The sequence below is a fragment of the Lates calcarifer genome, linkage group LG15 (genome assembly GCF_001640805.2).
Source record: "Lates calcarifer isolate ASB-BC8 linkage group LG15, TLL_Latcal_v3, whole genome shotgun sequence".
Taxonomy (NCBI): Eukaryota; Metazoa; Chordata; class Actinopteri; family Centropomidae; genus Lates; species Lates calcarifer.
The window spans coordinates 16095328-16111718 of NC_066847.1; the positions used below are offsets into that span (position 1 = coordinate 16095328).

At 40.2% G+C, this 16391-nt stretch overlaps 1 protein-coding gene across 2 annotated transcripts in view; it reads right to left on the minus strand.

The window, feature by feature from the left end:
• The window catches only part of znrf2b (zinc and ring finger 2b), a 30946-nt gene extending 26970 nt beyond the window's left edge, over nt 1–3976 (minus strand). For both annotated transcript variants that reach the window (XR_007814742.1, XM_018665662.2), the window contains exon 1: nt 3052–3976. Coding sequence is in view for 1 of the 2 variants with exons in the window: in XM_018665662.2 (XP_018521178.1) it covers nt 3052–3457 (406 nt within the window). In the remaining variant the exon portion in view is untranslated. The remainder of the gene's footprint in view (nt 1–3051) is intronic.
• Between the last annotated feature and the right edge of the window lie 12415 nt (nt 3977–16391).

The following is a 16391-nucleotide window of genomic DNA, read 5'->3' on the forward strand; positions in this document are numbered from 1 at the left end:
CCTGTTAATAGTCACTATTAAGTCAGTGCTGGGCTAGATAAAGAGACAGACACATGGGAGGATGATAAATGTATGTATTACTTCCAAACTTGTGTCCAGTGATTATCCAGTGACACGAGTGAAGATGGTAGGAAGTTGGTGTGAGGGCAGTCGGCACTGCTCGATGAATGCCAGTTAGATATCTGCTATGAGGCCACAGAGACTGAATACATTCATTGCAAATAATCTGACAGAACTAACAAAACATAACTTTTATAACAGGTACAACATGAGAACTCCTCTGTACAAACTGGTATTAAGCTCTGACAGTCTAATTATACCTAACAAATCAACAGTGGAAATACGGGGCCTTGTATTCCTGCTTTTCCTCTCTGCATACATGTAATTGTGAGGTGACTTTGACAACTGACTGATGTTTTCATTTTCTTTATTTCAGCATATGAATGAGTTGGAGTGAATTTAGTAAAGTGTTTTATTACCATACTACAAAGAACATTGTTTAAGCAGCCGTTATTGGTGATTCAGTGAAAGTTAAATAGATTAGAATCATACATAGCATTTTATTCATCTGGGATCTGATAAATGTTTCTGTGACTCCCATTCTGCTGTAATCTGTGCAAAGTGACAGAAAGACAGAGTGTGTCTCTGGGTTGTTTTTTCCTGCAGCTGCCTGCTCTCCAACACCTCGCAAGTGACACTAAATTCATCTCAAAGTAACCTATGGTCTTCTTCATGTATTTCTAAGAACTGAGAGGGTTTTTGTCTGTTGTCTGCGAGCTAAATGTTTCCCACCATTTGAGTCAGTTTCAACAAGGAACTATCAGACAAAGAACAACCACTGAGGTTTTGCTCTACTTGAGGCGAAACCTTCACCTCTGTACACAGCCACACAAACTTTAACCACTACTCACCTGCTGTTGCTACTGCAGAGTTTGTAATGACATCCAAGCAGCTGACTCACTTGATCAATCTTAGCTAAACTAAGAGATGTTCAGTGATCAGGTGACTTCAAACAGTCAGTGCAGCTGTCATGGTGGATCAATGAAATCTACAAGAAGACATTCAATGGAAGCTGACGCTGTTTATTTTAACGATACTTGGCTCAACTCACACACATTAGTCATCAGCGTCACACATGAATGTCATTAAAACCAGCAGGTGCTACTGTGTGACTGGACAGTATGTCCATCACTGCCTGTGTAGGTTCTGTCAGCACAGCAGTGTTTGATTTATCCTTGTGGGTCTGGTTTTGAACCAACAGATCATCTTCAAAAGTTTCTATGTCAGATTCTTAGGCTTGTTTACTTATTTTTGATCAGACATTCCTGATTTGAGTCATTGAATGATTCCACCTTTGGGCTGCTGTACTGTACATGGAAAGGTTTGGCATATTTTGTTAAATATCTAAACAAAGTATATTTATATTTCCCCAGCTCAAATTTTAAAAAGTAGAGCTACTGTAGACCCAGAAATCAGCTGATACATCAGCCGATAACTGACTTACTAACTTACTGCAAATATGTTTAGTTGATCAGTATCTGTGTACACGACGGGTGATAACAAGAAATTACAAATAGGTAGTCACAGAGCTGAGCTAATGTAAGAGGGAGAGGGAATCTGTGTAAGCTGGCATGGCACAGACGCCTACTGACGCCTACGCTGCTGAGCTACACACCAAGCCTCTGACTGTGGAATGCTAGCATCCTATCTGAAACCTCACTCTGGTCCTCTTAACAGCAGTACAGTGTGATCTGTGTCTAAAGGGGGACTGAGTTTTAGGTCACGTAGAAACAGTGTCACCGTTAGAGTCTGTCCACCAGAGAGCACTGACTGTAAAGGTCCCACTCAGTATCCTGGTCACAGTTCTTATTAACGATCTCTATTATCTGATTATGTTATACTAAAAACAAGTACAGCCATAGCATTATTTATCATTGTTGATGAAATGTTGATATCAGTCTCAGAGATCCAGTGTCATTCAAAAGTCCTCTTTTTAAGTCTGCTTTTGGTAATAGTTCTGAAATGAAGAGATCCTATTGTCACCCTCTGAAAAAATGTAGAGAGTTTTCAAAGGATGCCCAGCCTTAGGCTTCAAACTAATCACTATTCTCATTACTGAATATTTTGTCAATAATTGTTCTATTCTCTGATTAACTGTTTGGTGGATCAACTGTATTAATCTATCAAAATGTCCTCAAAAGTTTCTGTTAATTGCCTAATCAATTAATCTGGCAGTAGTTTCACCATTACTCACCATTACTCAATACAAGTGGCTCCCATCTAACCACAGTGCTGCAGAGCCTTATAGTTAGATTGAGGACACTGAGGTCATGTTCTCAGTTTTAACTGTGATCATTGCTGAGGTTTTAACAACCTGAGGGGAGTTTACATTTTACAACTTTATAATACTAGATATTTTCCTGGCAAAGCCCACTAGTAACTAAATTTTATAACTATTAATAAAAATGAAAAGAAAACATTTGAACATCTTTTTGCCAATATTCATTTCCTGTCTCTGGAAGCAGGTTTTGGAAAATAAAACTGACAGAAAATGTACCTCTGCTGTTAATGACATGATTAAATATGACAGATCTAAACAAGTTAAACATTCATACACAGTTTCATGTTGAGGTGGGTTTGGGATCATGACATCTACAATCTAAAATCCTCCCTAAGACACTCGCTCCTGTGAAGGTTATTTCCCGTTGAATGAGCTGATGTGTCTCAGACGTGGCCTGACAGATGACAGAAAGTGTCTGATCGCTATCTATGTTCAGCCATCATATGACCAATTTTCTGCTCATTTCATAGAATGTGGCGTGTCCATTCATTTGAATAACACTTCACTGAGCTGTTTGTTCATTATAAGTATCTGAAACCAGCTGTTTACCATTAAAGTGTAAGAAATGATTGGATAAACTGTTGAGAACTAAGTTTCTGCGTAGTCAATGAAACTATTTAATAGATTTCTATAAACACTGTGGTGACCCATCATGTCAGTGTCACTACAGTTCAGTGACCCCCTGAGCCGGGTCAGCTCTGCCCTCTTACCTCCGAACAGATTAGGAGAGAGGTGTGCTGGTAACGATCCTATCAGCAGCCGGGGACCTTCGTGCCCTCTGCCCGCCGCCTCCTCCGGGCTGCTGCCCCCGGACTCCGGGGAGCTGTAGGCTCCGCTGCTGTTTGGAATGTTGATGCCGGACTGGGGTCTGGTCCCGGAGCCTCCGGAGCCCCCCACAGACCTGGCCCTGGCTCCAAGGTGCTGGCTGGTGCTGGACGTGGCTCCGGAGGCTCCGGACGCGCTGTACGCATGGTACCTCACCCCCCCGGCTGTAGTCCGGCTAACGTTACTGCCGTTGCTGCTGGATGTGCTGGAGGGCAGGTCCGAGCCGGAGTAGGCTCTGGTCCGACCGTTGGCAGCTGGATTAGCAGTCGGGCCGCTCTGCTTTGCCCCCATGTTAACCTCCACTGATTCGGCTTTGAAATATTAAAGAGGCGCTCTATGAGCCACTGCGGGACAGTGCGCCAGATTTACGCCTGAGGCAGATGGCTTTACAGGACAGACGTCCAGGAAGAAAAGAAAAGCAAAACAAACTCTGCGTCGCTATAATCCCACGGGGGATTAGCAAAATGCCAGTTAGAGAAAAGTTGAACCGGACATCTGTGACAGCGGCTGAATATGTGAGAAAACTTTATTCGCCGTCACCATTGTATTCCGTCAGTAGTAGTTGTGGACGTGCTGCAGGTAAAGTGGATCGTTCCTCGGCTGAGCCGCCGCTGTGGACCCGCTGTGCTCCGGCCGCTGGTTCCTCCTCACTGTCCGCTCCGCCATGGCTCCTGAGCACCGTGAAGGAGCGAAGAGCCGGGCTCTTCACACCTCCCTGCCTGCCAACACATTGCTACGAGGAGGAAGTGATGGAGGAGAAAAGTCCTGCATAAAACCGTTTAATCAGTGACTGCAAGGAGACTCGCTGTGCAGGCTAGCTATCAAGCTAGCTGAGTTCAGAAGTACTTCCGTCCAGAAGTTTCAAAATAAAGCCATTGCGGTTTTTTTTTTTTAAATACTGAAGCTGGTAGAACCAGCTAAAACTGCCATGCAACAAATCCTACCATCTCTGCGATTATAATGCTTAGTTTATGTATGCTGTAGTTTGACATAACTGTGATGATACCAACACTATTATGGACTGAGCAGAACATTATAATTTAACAAGACTATGAGCCACAGTAGTGACTCTGTCAGACTGCTCTGGTGTCACAGTGCTTCTAGACTGAACACCCATCTGCTCATTCTTGCCCTTATCCAACCAGCTAACCATATGGCAGCAGTGCAGTGTATAAATCAGGCAGATACAAGTCAGAAGCTTTGGTTGAAACAAACACACATTTCATACATCAAACACAAGAATGGAGAAAATGTGATCTGAGTGACTTTGACTGCAGCATGATTGTTGGTGTCAGACAGACTGGTCTCTGCTGATCTCCTGAGATTTTCACATACAACACTCTCTAGAGTTTTAACCCAAATCATCCAGTGAGCAGAGGTCAGAGGTCAGACTGGTTGGAGCTGACAGAAAGGCTACAGTAACTCAGATAACCACTCTGTACAACTGTGGTGAGCCTCATCTCAGAATGAACAACACCACCAACCGTGAGGTGGATGAGCTACAACAGCATCAGACCACGTCAGAACAGAAACCTGAGGCTGCAGTGAACACAGACTCACCACCTATCTGAGTGTTGTTGCTGACCATGTTCATCCCTTTATGGCCACAGGTTACCATCTTCTAATGGATACTTCCAGCAGGATAATGCTCCATGTCACAAAGCTAAAGTCTCAAACTGGTTTCATGAACATGACAGTGAGTTCAGTGAACTTCAGTGACCTCCTCAGTCTCCAGGTCTGAATCCAGTAGAACACCTTTGGGATGTGGTAGAACAGGAGATTGACAGCATGAATGTGAAGCTGACAAATCAGCAGAAATGATGTGATGCAGTCATGTCACCATGGAGCAGAATCTCAGAGGAAAGTTTCCAACATCTGGAGGAGTCCAGAGCTGAGGGAGGAGCTACCCAGTGTTAGTGTGGGGTTCCTTTATTGGCACTGACATGTAGGCTGATGAATAGTGTATCTGTGATAAGTTAAAATTACCTGATATATCAGTCAGGCTCTTGAGATGCCATATATCTGCACTGTATGTATGGTGTCTTGGCATCTACAGATCTCCACCAGTATGGTTTAACCTTGTACTGAGCTGTGTTTTTCAAACATTGACTCTCCTGCAGCTATCACCATATCAGAAAAGATATCAGACTGTTCAGTTCTTTATGAAATATGGTGCAGTTGGTTGTAAAGAGTTCACACACTTCACCTATAAAAACATTTTCCAAACAGGTAGATGACCTACATGGCTGGCAAATCAAGGTCAAGCTGGCTCAGGCTGAATCTGCTGCTTTGCCCAAACAACTGCTATCAGTATTTACAGTATATTTGCTATGTTACTGTACACAAGGTTCATTTCAACCTATCTTTTAAAAGAACATTTAGCAATTCATGTCACAAATCATGTCTCTCCACATTTTATATAAGAATTTTCACTGAATAGGACTCAGTGTGTGTTTTGTGCAAACATAATCTTTCATATCATTTTCCAGAACGGAAAGTCTTATTTTGAAATCCGGAGGAATTATTTCTGGTCTGATGGTGTATATGTGCGGAGGCTTGATAGGTTTTGAACTACCGCGTCGGGTGACATCAGCAGCAGCGCAGCAACGTCAACAACAACCAGAGTGTCACGCTACATTTATGGTCAGATGAACTCCTCATTCACATGGTTTTAGCTGATAAACATCATGTTGTATTCAAGCTAGAGCAGGCTAACTTTAGAGAAGTTACTAAAATTAGATTCAGAAAGCACAATTAAAGACGAAAAATTATACATTGAACCTCTAAACTGTTGAATGGAATTGAGCAGACCTTTGTACTGTCAGGCTCTTTCTGTCACATATGTAATGGGAAATTCAGGACTTAAGTTTTTTTTTCCATTATCAGTTTGTGAGACTAAAATAATTTCTTTTAAACTGTTTTTTTTTTTAATTATTTTATTTTACATGGGGATTCAAACCACATAGATTCAGACAGATGGTTCTCAAAGTAAAATATTCAGTGGTATTTCAAATTTGACATTAAGTTCCATTGTAGTAATGAAATCTCACAATGGGGTAGTTACTTTAAAATATCACCATAGCCTGTCTTTGCTGTGAAAATGGTTCCCAGATGCAAGCAGCAGAGAGGGATGACATGCTGTGATGCTCCATGCACCGTCCACTTTATTCAAAAAAGGGCACATCTCAGTCAGCAGCAGCTTGTGTTTACAGGAAACACTACAGGACAGCCTTTCAACCCCACTGAGACAGGGGAAACACTGCCAGTCAATGCAGTTCACCTCAGCATTCAAACAGCAAATTCTACCTGGATACAGCGTTTGCGATGAATCTGACTGGTCTAAATTTGCAGCTTGACAGACAGAAAAACAGATGTCAAGGACACAGCCTGTCACTGGGTCTCTGGTTTGTGGTTGACACTGCCATGTGTTTGTTTCTGTAAAACTCAAACCACTTCACCGGAGGAACTGAAATGTGGTAGGTACGTCTGCAGAGAAGTTTTCTAAAGGCTTTGAATGCAGAATGACTTTCTGTCAACAGCAGCAGTAACATAATGTGGGCAGCAGAGCTCACAGAGCCGGCGTAGAAGGTGAGTGGTTTTCTCACCCTCGACCACGTTAATCCCTCTAATCTCCTCTGTCTGGAAATAGCTTGGGTTATCTGTCAATCGATGGCCACGACATCCATCACCACCTGCATAATGAAGGGAAGGACAGGGCAGCTCAGCAGCCACACCGCAAAACCATAATTACATTAACCTTAATGGCTTGTGTTTGTGTTCAAATGGACTGTCAGTGTGGCAGCATTATTAGGGTGTTGGTGGTGTTGGATGGCAGGAATCATTTTGTGAACTCCGTCTGTGCTGAGTATCAGGGATGTGTTCAAGCCTCTGAAACAGAAGTCAGACAATGGGACACACACTGAAATCAAGGATTTTAATAATGGTATTTACATCAAACTCAACCTGCAATAGCCATGTAATTAGACTGATCCAATCAGTATAAACAGGTCTAATACAATGGCATCATTTTCATAATATCAAGTGTGATTTTTTTATTTTCCAGAAGACCAAATATACAGCACAGTCTAACCTGGGATTTCAGCAGAGGCACAGGATGTGTGGTTGCGTCCATCAGAGCTCAGGAGTGGGTAATTAAATTCCTAAATAAGTAATCAAATGATTTTGAATAATGCTATCACTGTATCACTAGCACTGTGTTTGTATTTGTGTTCTGATTGCTTTGGTTTATATAATGTAGCAACAGGCTGTGAAGGTACTGACATTTTGGTTCCTTAAGGTGATGCACAGTTGCTATAATAATTTCAGTGTATACTTTTTGTATACATTCTGTCTACAGAGCCCACTTTGAGAGCTCACTTCTTAAAATAAATAAATAAATAAGTGTAAAACCCCTGTGTCCACATTGGAATTGCACTGGAAGCATCTGGAATCTAATTTAATGTCAATTCAATATAGCCCATAAAACATCATACTACCACAGTTCCATGCAGTATTCTGTACGTTTGTATAGTTAGGCACATTTCCTGGGGCAAAACCTGTTCTTCATTTATCCCATGTGTGTCTTAGAGTTGGACAGATCAGTATCAGTATCCTGTAATTAATACTTAATCAGTTCTCAGATATTATTGATTAACTGTTAACACAAAAAGTTGAAAAAAGGAAATGTGCTTCTTACATGTATACAAACATACAAACATGACACAGAGCAGCTATGTCCAATATTCACTCTCGTCTTAGCTTTTTTTCCTGCTAACTGCTCCACTGTAATCAGCTAGTTGCTAACTGTGCATGTTAGCATGCTAACATACTAAAAATGGTGTAGATGAGTAGAAAATTCCTTTCTTTCTGCTGTAATTACTGTAATAATAATAAAAATGTAATTGAATTGTAATTGAACTGAATTCAAAAACTGTTGCCAAATACTGACCATCCACAGGTATATAATACATAAACTGTTTGTTCCATGCTGCTACTATTCCTACCCAATGTTAAGGTAACAGGCATTTGGAAAAGTAGGAAAGAAGAATCAAGGTGTCTGTGAGGCGTTAAACAACCAAGAATTTCATCATTTAGAAAGATGTGGAATCAGGTCTTGTGAATCCTGATACCCACACTGATCCCATCCTCTCTTTGACCAAATTGAGCTGTATACCACTTCAAGGTGAAGTCCATAAATCGAGCACAGACTCCTTTTCAAATCCCTCATGTCATCAGCCACAGATCACACCTTCAGTGTGAGGAAGACCTCAGGTTGCATCATGGATGGTCCACTCTGCCTGAGTTATAGCACAGCATTACATCATACAGCATCACAAATCTTATGAATGTGTCTCTGCTTTGGTTTGCTTCGATTATTTCAAGAGATTCAAGTCACGGTTTCAAAACGTGTATGTTATCCCTGTATAACATAGAACCCTGTGGTGAGGACAATCAGGTAGTATGTTCCATTTTTTATCAGGAAGGAATCTATGAAGCTCCAGACACAATGCCACCAGGTAAAAGCGGAACACTGCTACCCCCTGTTGGCCAGCAGAAGAAACTACAGCTTACAATAAACAATTAACAACTATAGGGCAGCACAGTGATGTAGTGCTTAGCAAGAAGGTTCCAGGTTCAAACCCCAGTTTCCTCCCACAGTCTAAAGACATGCAGGTTTGGTTAAGTGGTAAGTGTAAATTGCCTGTAGGGGTGAATGGTTGTCCCTATATGTGTGCTCTGTGATTGGCTGGTGAACTGTAAGCGTGATGGATAATAATGGATAGATAACTAACTATATAAAACAAAGTAAGATCCCCTTTACTTACTGTAATAAGAGACAAAAAAACTATACCTACATACAACCACAGAAATGTAATATTTTCAATGTGTCTGAGAGTATCTTTACTTACACTGTGTATGTTAGTAAAGCAGAGAGTTTACGTAGGAATTATTTAGAATTTAACTGCAAAATTTAGAAAAGAAGAAGAAGAAAAAAAATAAAAGAAAAGAAAAAAGGAAAGAAAATCCCTTAAGACTTTTTGATCAGAGATTGCAGGGTTACACAATTATTTGGGAATCAGATTAACTAACATAGATAACGTGCAAATCTGGGTTTTCATAGATTTGGACTATGAGCTTTTAATGTTATTTTCATTGTAGGAATTTTCCCAGGAGGCTGAGAACCACTGACAATGACCATGAGATTCTTGGCCACCTCTGTTATCAAGGCCCTTCTCCCCTGATTGCTCAGTTTGGCCAGGCAGCCAGCTCTAGGAAGCTTCTGGTTGTTCCAGGCTTCCTCCATGTGAGACTCATGGAGCCCACTGTGCTCTTGAGAACCTTTAACGCAGCTGTGAGATGTTACATAGACAGATGTGTGTCTTTCCACATCACGTGGAGTCCAATCAAGGGCTGTGGTCGAATAGTCCTTTTTGCTTAGGAAGGTTCCAAACTGAGTGAAATGACCTGGAAGTATCTCAGTGGCAGCCACGATAAGAGCTGGTCCAATTCTCTAAATGCAAAGGAAAGGAGCTTCAGTGCTTTATATCTTATCTCATATAGCATAGGGTACACCTTCCTTTACAAAAGGAAAGTAGATAATGCCTTCCCACAATTCCTTGCAGCAGCATTTTTAAGAGACGCACGGCAGCAGACCCACATACATGTAGAGCCAACAGAGCACCTGTTAAATGATTGTGACACGATCAAAAACTTGGAAATCCTTCATAGGTCACTGAGCTCAGATTTCATTTCTTTCAGATCCAGTTGTCATCATCATCCTCACAACAAAATCCTATATACAAGTGTCATTTCATGAAATAGCCTCAATTGTGGAGTGTGAACTATGCCTGAATATAATTTTTTTCTGGATCTTTGTTCAATTCCTAATTTTTATTTAGTTATTATTTTGGTGATTCAACTTTCTCCTCTTGCATATCTTCATATCTGTTATGTTTTTGTAAGATTCTCTAAATACCACAGTTCTCTTTTCCTTATTCCTTATCAGTTCTCCTTCACATCTTTCCTTGACCTCATGACATTTTCCATGAAGGTCGATGAAAAGTCCTTAAGAAAGGACATTTGTTTTGACAATTCGACCACAGAAACAGTAGAAACATCTCAAAGGTGATGAAGAGAAATTGGAGGAACCTGAGCTAAATTTCAAGCATCATAGCAAAGGTTGTGAATACTTATGTCAATGTCATATTTCAGTTTTTCCTTTTAATAAATTTCTAAAATCATTTCTAAAATCTTTTCTCTGATTATGTGGCACTGAGTGTCAATTGATAAGGGATACGTTTTTTTTTTGTTTTTTTTTAGAATGAGCCCAAAACTTAACAAAACATGAAACTTGTGATGGGGTCTGAATACTTTCTGAATGCACTGGTGTAGGTCTGCACTGGTATGCACTGTTTGCTGGACATGGCTGCATTCTGCATTCTTCTTCTCCAGCTTACTTTTGTTTATTACCACTGTAAGACAGAAACATTACAACCTTAAATAGTGGTGCACCATTACATCACTTGATTATGGTGACAAAGTGGAAATGGAAACCCCAAAAGTCTAATGTTTTGTGTATTTAGGGGTCTGAGCCCAGGTTAAACCAAGGCAACATGAGACTCAAACTTATTAGTGCCATAGTTCCTGCCCCCCACACAGTCCCTTTGTTTTAAACATGTATAGATGATTGGTAAAATACGCTAGCCATGTTCTCAGCATTTTACAACCATCAGTTTTAAAAACAGCAACAGCAAACATGGTGTAGTGCTCACATCTTTTTGTTCTTATCAAATTGGAGCAGAGAGAAAAGTGTGACTCAGGCTTTGCTGAGCATGTTTGCACAGGAGGAGCTGGGCAGGTCAGTCAAAAGAGCAAGTAAGTTCTGTACTTCCTGCTGCTAACCCATCTAATCTTTAGATTTCTTATAAAAGCTTTTTGGAGAGTGTTAGAGAATCATGATCTAAATATTGTTTAATTCACATCAATAGAACATAAAATGAGGAACTTCCTGGTGTCTTTCTGAACAGGAAAATGTCAAATATACTGACGATGACTCCAGCCAGCGGTGTCCTCTGACAAGTCTCAGACATGAAGCATACACCTGAAAGAAACATCCTTCACTGCATCAGCACATCACACAGACAATACCACAGACAGCAGAAAACACTTTCCTGTTCCTCATCAGTGGTCTTTCCAGTGACAGTGGAGATATTTACCCAAGGCTTCATGCTGAGTCCACTGGGAACAAATGTGCTAGTTTAGCTCCTTTACACCACCGGGGGGCAGTGTTGCTTTAACAAAATGAGCTTATCAAGACAATAGGGTATTACAGTCATCGATACCTGCTGTTAACAGCTGTGTCCATGTCAGTGTTGCAACACACCAACTGATAATAGTAGTGAGTATTTATTTAACTCTTAATACAGGTGGTTAATACTGGTGAATAGAGTGTGTGAAGAGGTATTACACACCGATACAGAAAGAACTGCTGTCACTCCTGCTTCATACGCCCAACACAGAGTGAGAGTATTTATTGTGTTGACCTTTGGTTTACAGTGTTTTTGTGTGAAGATCAATCGACAGGATTTCTTCAAAACAAAAATTGCTGTGATTTGGAACCTTGTTACATTTTTTTGGTGCTAACAATGGATTAACTGAAAGTAGTGATGAACCTGACTCTGCAGTTTCTCTCAGTTTTATAGAGCATTTTTTAGCATCTTGATGGACTGACAGAGTCAGAGACAAGTTAGTGAACACAGTATAGCATTCAGCAGCCAGAAAGATGCTTTCCTCAGGAACTGGTGGAGAATAAGACAGAGCTAACAGGAGGGTTAATAACCATCTGCTGGATGTGTAAATAAGCTGCTGCTTACTAACGTGTTCACCACAAAAAATTTAAAAGGTCATAAAAAATGTACTCTGATTGTAGAAAACATTAAATACAATAAATGACAAATATTTGCGGTGCCTGGTCAGTGTCTTGTGGTGCAGAGGCTGGTGCCTGCTGTGATATTTCAGTTAACTTTGTATGCCAGTGGAGATGTGGCTGCTCTGTGACTGTACATGTCACAAGGTTGATGTGAATTCTGATCGTGTGTAGCTGCAGTTTACAGGCACATAGTATCATATTATAACACAAGTGACCAGTGGGTGACCTCTGTAATACACCAACACTGCCTCCGTGTGTTCTGACTGCCACTCTGCATTCCAGACAAAAACTTGAAAAGAAGAAAAATGCACTTAATTAATTGCCTGCCATATTTTCCAGTCCTTCATCCAGCCAATTTAGTGGGAGATGTCAATCAGGTGGATTAGGCTTGTTTTTCTGTTAGCCTTGTGCTGACAGTGGAAAATGATTAAAAGGGGAGATTATGTGACAGCAAATTTGTGTTGATATCATTAAACTTTCATCATGGACTGGGTTTAAAGCTCTAAATTGCTTATTAACTCAGCTTTTTGTGGCTGCTTGCCTATCAACACTTCAAATGAACCAGATATCAGAGCAGTTCCCTCCAACCCGCCACATTCTCTGTTCTAATGCTGCGGTGGAAATATCTATTGTATGACTGGGAGAGAAACATGGACACATGTACATGGATTTCATCCCAATGTCTGGGCCATAATCATACAGAGCTCTTGCAGATGTCATAAATCAAGCATGCAAGTCAGCAAGTTAATAATACATCATGTATTATTACAACATGTGTATGACTACAGAGAGATTTGAATGATTATGGCATTTATACAGAGCAGGGAACTTTAACGTGACTTTAGACTGATTTACAGATTCTCTTCAAGTCCACCTCAAAACAGTTCTAACATGCCAACAGTAAGGGAAAAGAGTTCTTGGTCACCTGATGAATCCACACACAGTTCTCAGACCTAAAAGAATTTGCACTGTTTTTTTTAAAAAACTACACTGTTTTAGTTTAGGGTAGTTATCAACAGAAAAATCACTCCTGGTATGTGACCTGTGTGTGGTGGAGTTAATGTTTAATGTCAGAGGGCCTACTGAACAGAATAATGTCACTGCATACCCCCAAAAACATCTGAACACTTTGTAATGATTTTTTAAATACAGCCCACTAATTGTTTGAAATGTCCATTAATGATATACGCAGAGTAATATTATTAACCAAAATGACTGAGGCATTAAGGACAATTTTCAGATGTTATCAATGAAAAACAGTCATTTTGTAGGTTGACATGGGGTGGTAGTCATGATTCAAATGATTCAGTGATGCAGGGCTGTCCTCTCTGCAGTGATTTGGAACTACCCAGCTTTCTTATGTGTGAATACATGACAGCAGAGGTTTGAAGAATGCACAAGAAGAGAGTCAGTCACCCCAAAAAACTGATTTGCTGTTACACTGACACACAGACAAGAAAGTTTGGTCTAGTTCTCCAAAGATTAAACTGTGTATTATTATTATTATTTATTTTTTATGTTATATTTAAAATGTTTTACACACTTGAGATGTGTCATTTATGTCATCTATCAGAAAGACAGACATCTTTGTAAATTGTTGAAAGAACATTTGCAGTAAATAGAAATCTGAACCATCTCAAATATTTGCTTGATTTTTTTCTTCAGTCACTCTGTTTCTTTCTCTCTCTCATTCATTGTTTTACTGTTGAACAATGAGCTCCCTGAAGCTCCCTGAGCCTCTCTGTGACTGAACTGAATTAGAACCAAATCAGTGTTAAACAGCATCTATAAAATGAAACTTTAAATTTTCCTGTTAGGATATTGGATCATTTTATCTGTAATAATATCTAAATAAGAAAGTCTGAATATCAACAACACCATAACTGCACAACAATCCCTTTTTACTTGAAAACATATATTCTCATTTATAGTGTCATGTTTGTGATGGTACATTCAGTTTTTATTCACAGCAATTTCACATCAACCTATGAGAGAGAAAGATAAATATTCATTTATGAAACAGTCACATGAGGTGGTGTCTAAGGGTTTGATCATTTTATTGTCTGAACACTTTCTGCTAAAAGCAGAAAAGAGAAAATCAGACTGGAAATACATGAAGGTCTCATGTATAGAGCAGAAGATGTTTGCTGTAGTATTAAATAATATTTTCATGAAGGGCCTTTTTCTTTTTTTCTTGGTCTATCTTTAACAGATTTTAGGACATTTTTCAAATGTATTAAAAAAGAAAAACTGAACTATCACATTCACACGTGTTCAGACCCTTTGCTGTGACACACTAACTGTCTCAGCTGTAGTTTATATATAGTAGTATATACCATTAATTTAATGACTTGCCTTCTCAGTAATGTACATGTACAACCTGTATTTACAAAGACAAATCACAGGTAACGGAACTGATACACTGTGCCAAAGTACACAGCCTTTATTGTCATTTATGTAATCTCAGTTTGGCTAACTTACAATTAGCTCTAGCTCTTAGCTGAGTATGGGAACACTCAGTGTGTGGTGTGTTCAGCCTGCAGGCCATGTATACTACACCATGGGAATATCTCTTTGCCTTTGTTTAGTCTGTCAACGCATCATGTCATAATTTACTTAAGACAAGAGTGTTTCAGACAGCAGCCAGCTCAGCCTCTGCCGAGAGGTTCCTCCAGTGCAGGCTCAGCTTCACCACCTGGCCCACCACACACACACACGCACGCACGCACGCACGCACGCACACACACACACACACACACACACACACACACACACACACAATAGGGTGGGAAAGCCTGTGTTGATCCTCAGGATATATACAGACACAATATGACATTCTCTGAAACATAAGACAGAGCAACAAAGAGCTTTTGTGACACAGCACCCTGGTGACCATATACAGCAGTACACAGCTCTGGGTTTAACGATGACTCTGAACCACTGATCACATTTCTACATGTACAACATGGCTGTGTGAACTGAGGAGGATTTCTATGCCTTAGATGAGACTACAGCTGGACCTGAAGTGACATATATTTTAAGGAACAGTTTGATAACAACATTTAATAAACAGGCATCTTGTACTGTGATGTGGCAGTGGGATACTTACTCTGTAGTTGCTATGTTTTATTCTCTTTAACAAGGAACTGATAAAATAAGAGAGAGAATCCATGTACTCACATGCTGATGCACATATGTATCAGTGTTACCACACATCTTGCATAAATATGTACATCACAGGCTGTGTCCAAAATCACTCCCTATTTACTATATAATGCACCATGTTTATCCTCCACCATTTTATTTGAGAGTGTAAATTATTCCACCATATACTGCCCTCACAAACCCACAACTGAACAAAAAACGTTCTGCTAACAATCCCGCAAGTCATTTTATAGATGACAAAATGAAGGAGCTTCACAACTGTCTGATTTCACTTGGTGGCAGTCTAAACATTTGACCACCTGAAAGAAATCAAATGACAACATTCACACCAGCCTGGTTTTGGTTTACGTTATTTAAGCTGGTGTGAAACTCGTCAGTTGAAATGATGAACTGCTCAACCTGAGACCAGTTAGATAGAATTCTTAAAGTGACAGGGCAGTCATCTTACAAGTGTAAACTAAACTGTACAAGCAGCATATATTTATGCAGGATCATTTGGTAACCATAGTAACACACACATGCATGTTAGCATCTGAGTGTAGTGATTTGCAGTTGAAATGGTGGTGTGTTGTAACTATGTCATGCTTTATGAACTGTATTGTATCACAAATATTTAGTCCAGCTGAATCAGATTGTGGTTTGTTTGCCCCGGTACACTTTGTTTGGCCGGATGCTAGCACAGCAATCATCAGGAACAGATCAAGACCAGTGATCTGACCTTGATCTAACCCAACTACAAGGTATACTCTGCAAGATTGATCTCAACAGTTGCTGTGGACAGGTGCACTTTGAGTGAAATCAACAGTTGTTCACAGCTAGCCACAGAAAGAATCAAGTTTTGACCTGGACTAGTGAGTACATTGTCTTTTTGATATCTGGGCAGACAGGAGCTTCTTCAGGACCTTATCACTGTGGTAACTTTCTCACTCCTGCCTGAGACGCATCTTATCCATGAGGGAGCTGCACATTCTCATGGAGCTTTTAGTGATGCTTCCTGGTTTTCTTGAACTTTGTTCATGTGTGCAAAGTTGACCAACTCATCCACTGATTCACACCAGAGGAAACAAACTATAGACAGAGGAGATCCAGTTGCAGTCTCAACTAATTATACTCATAATAATCAAATATTTC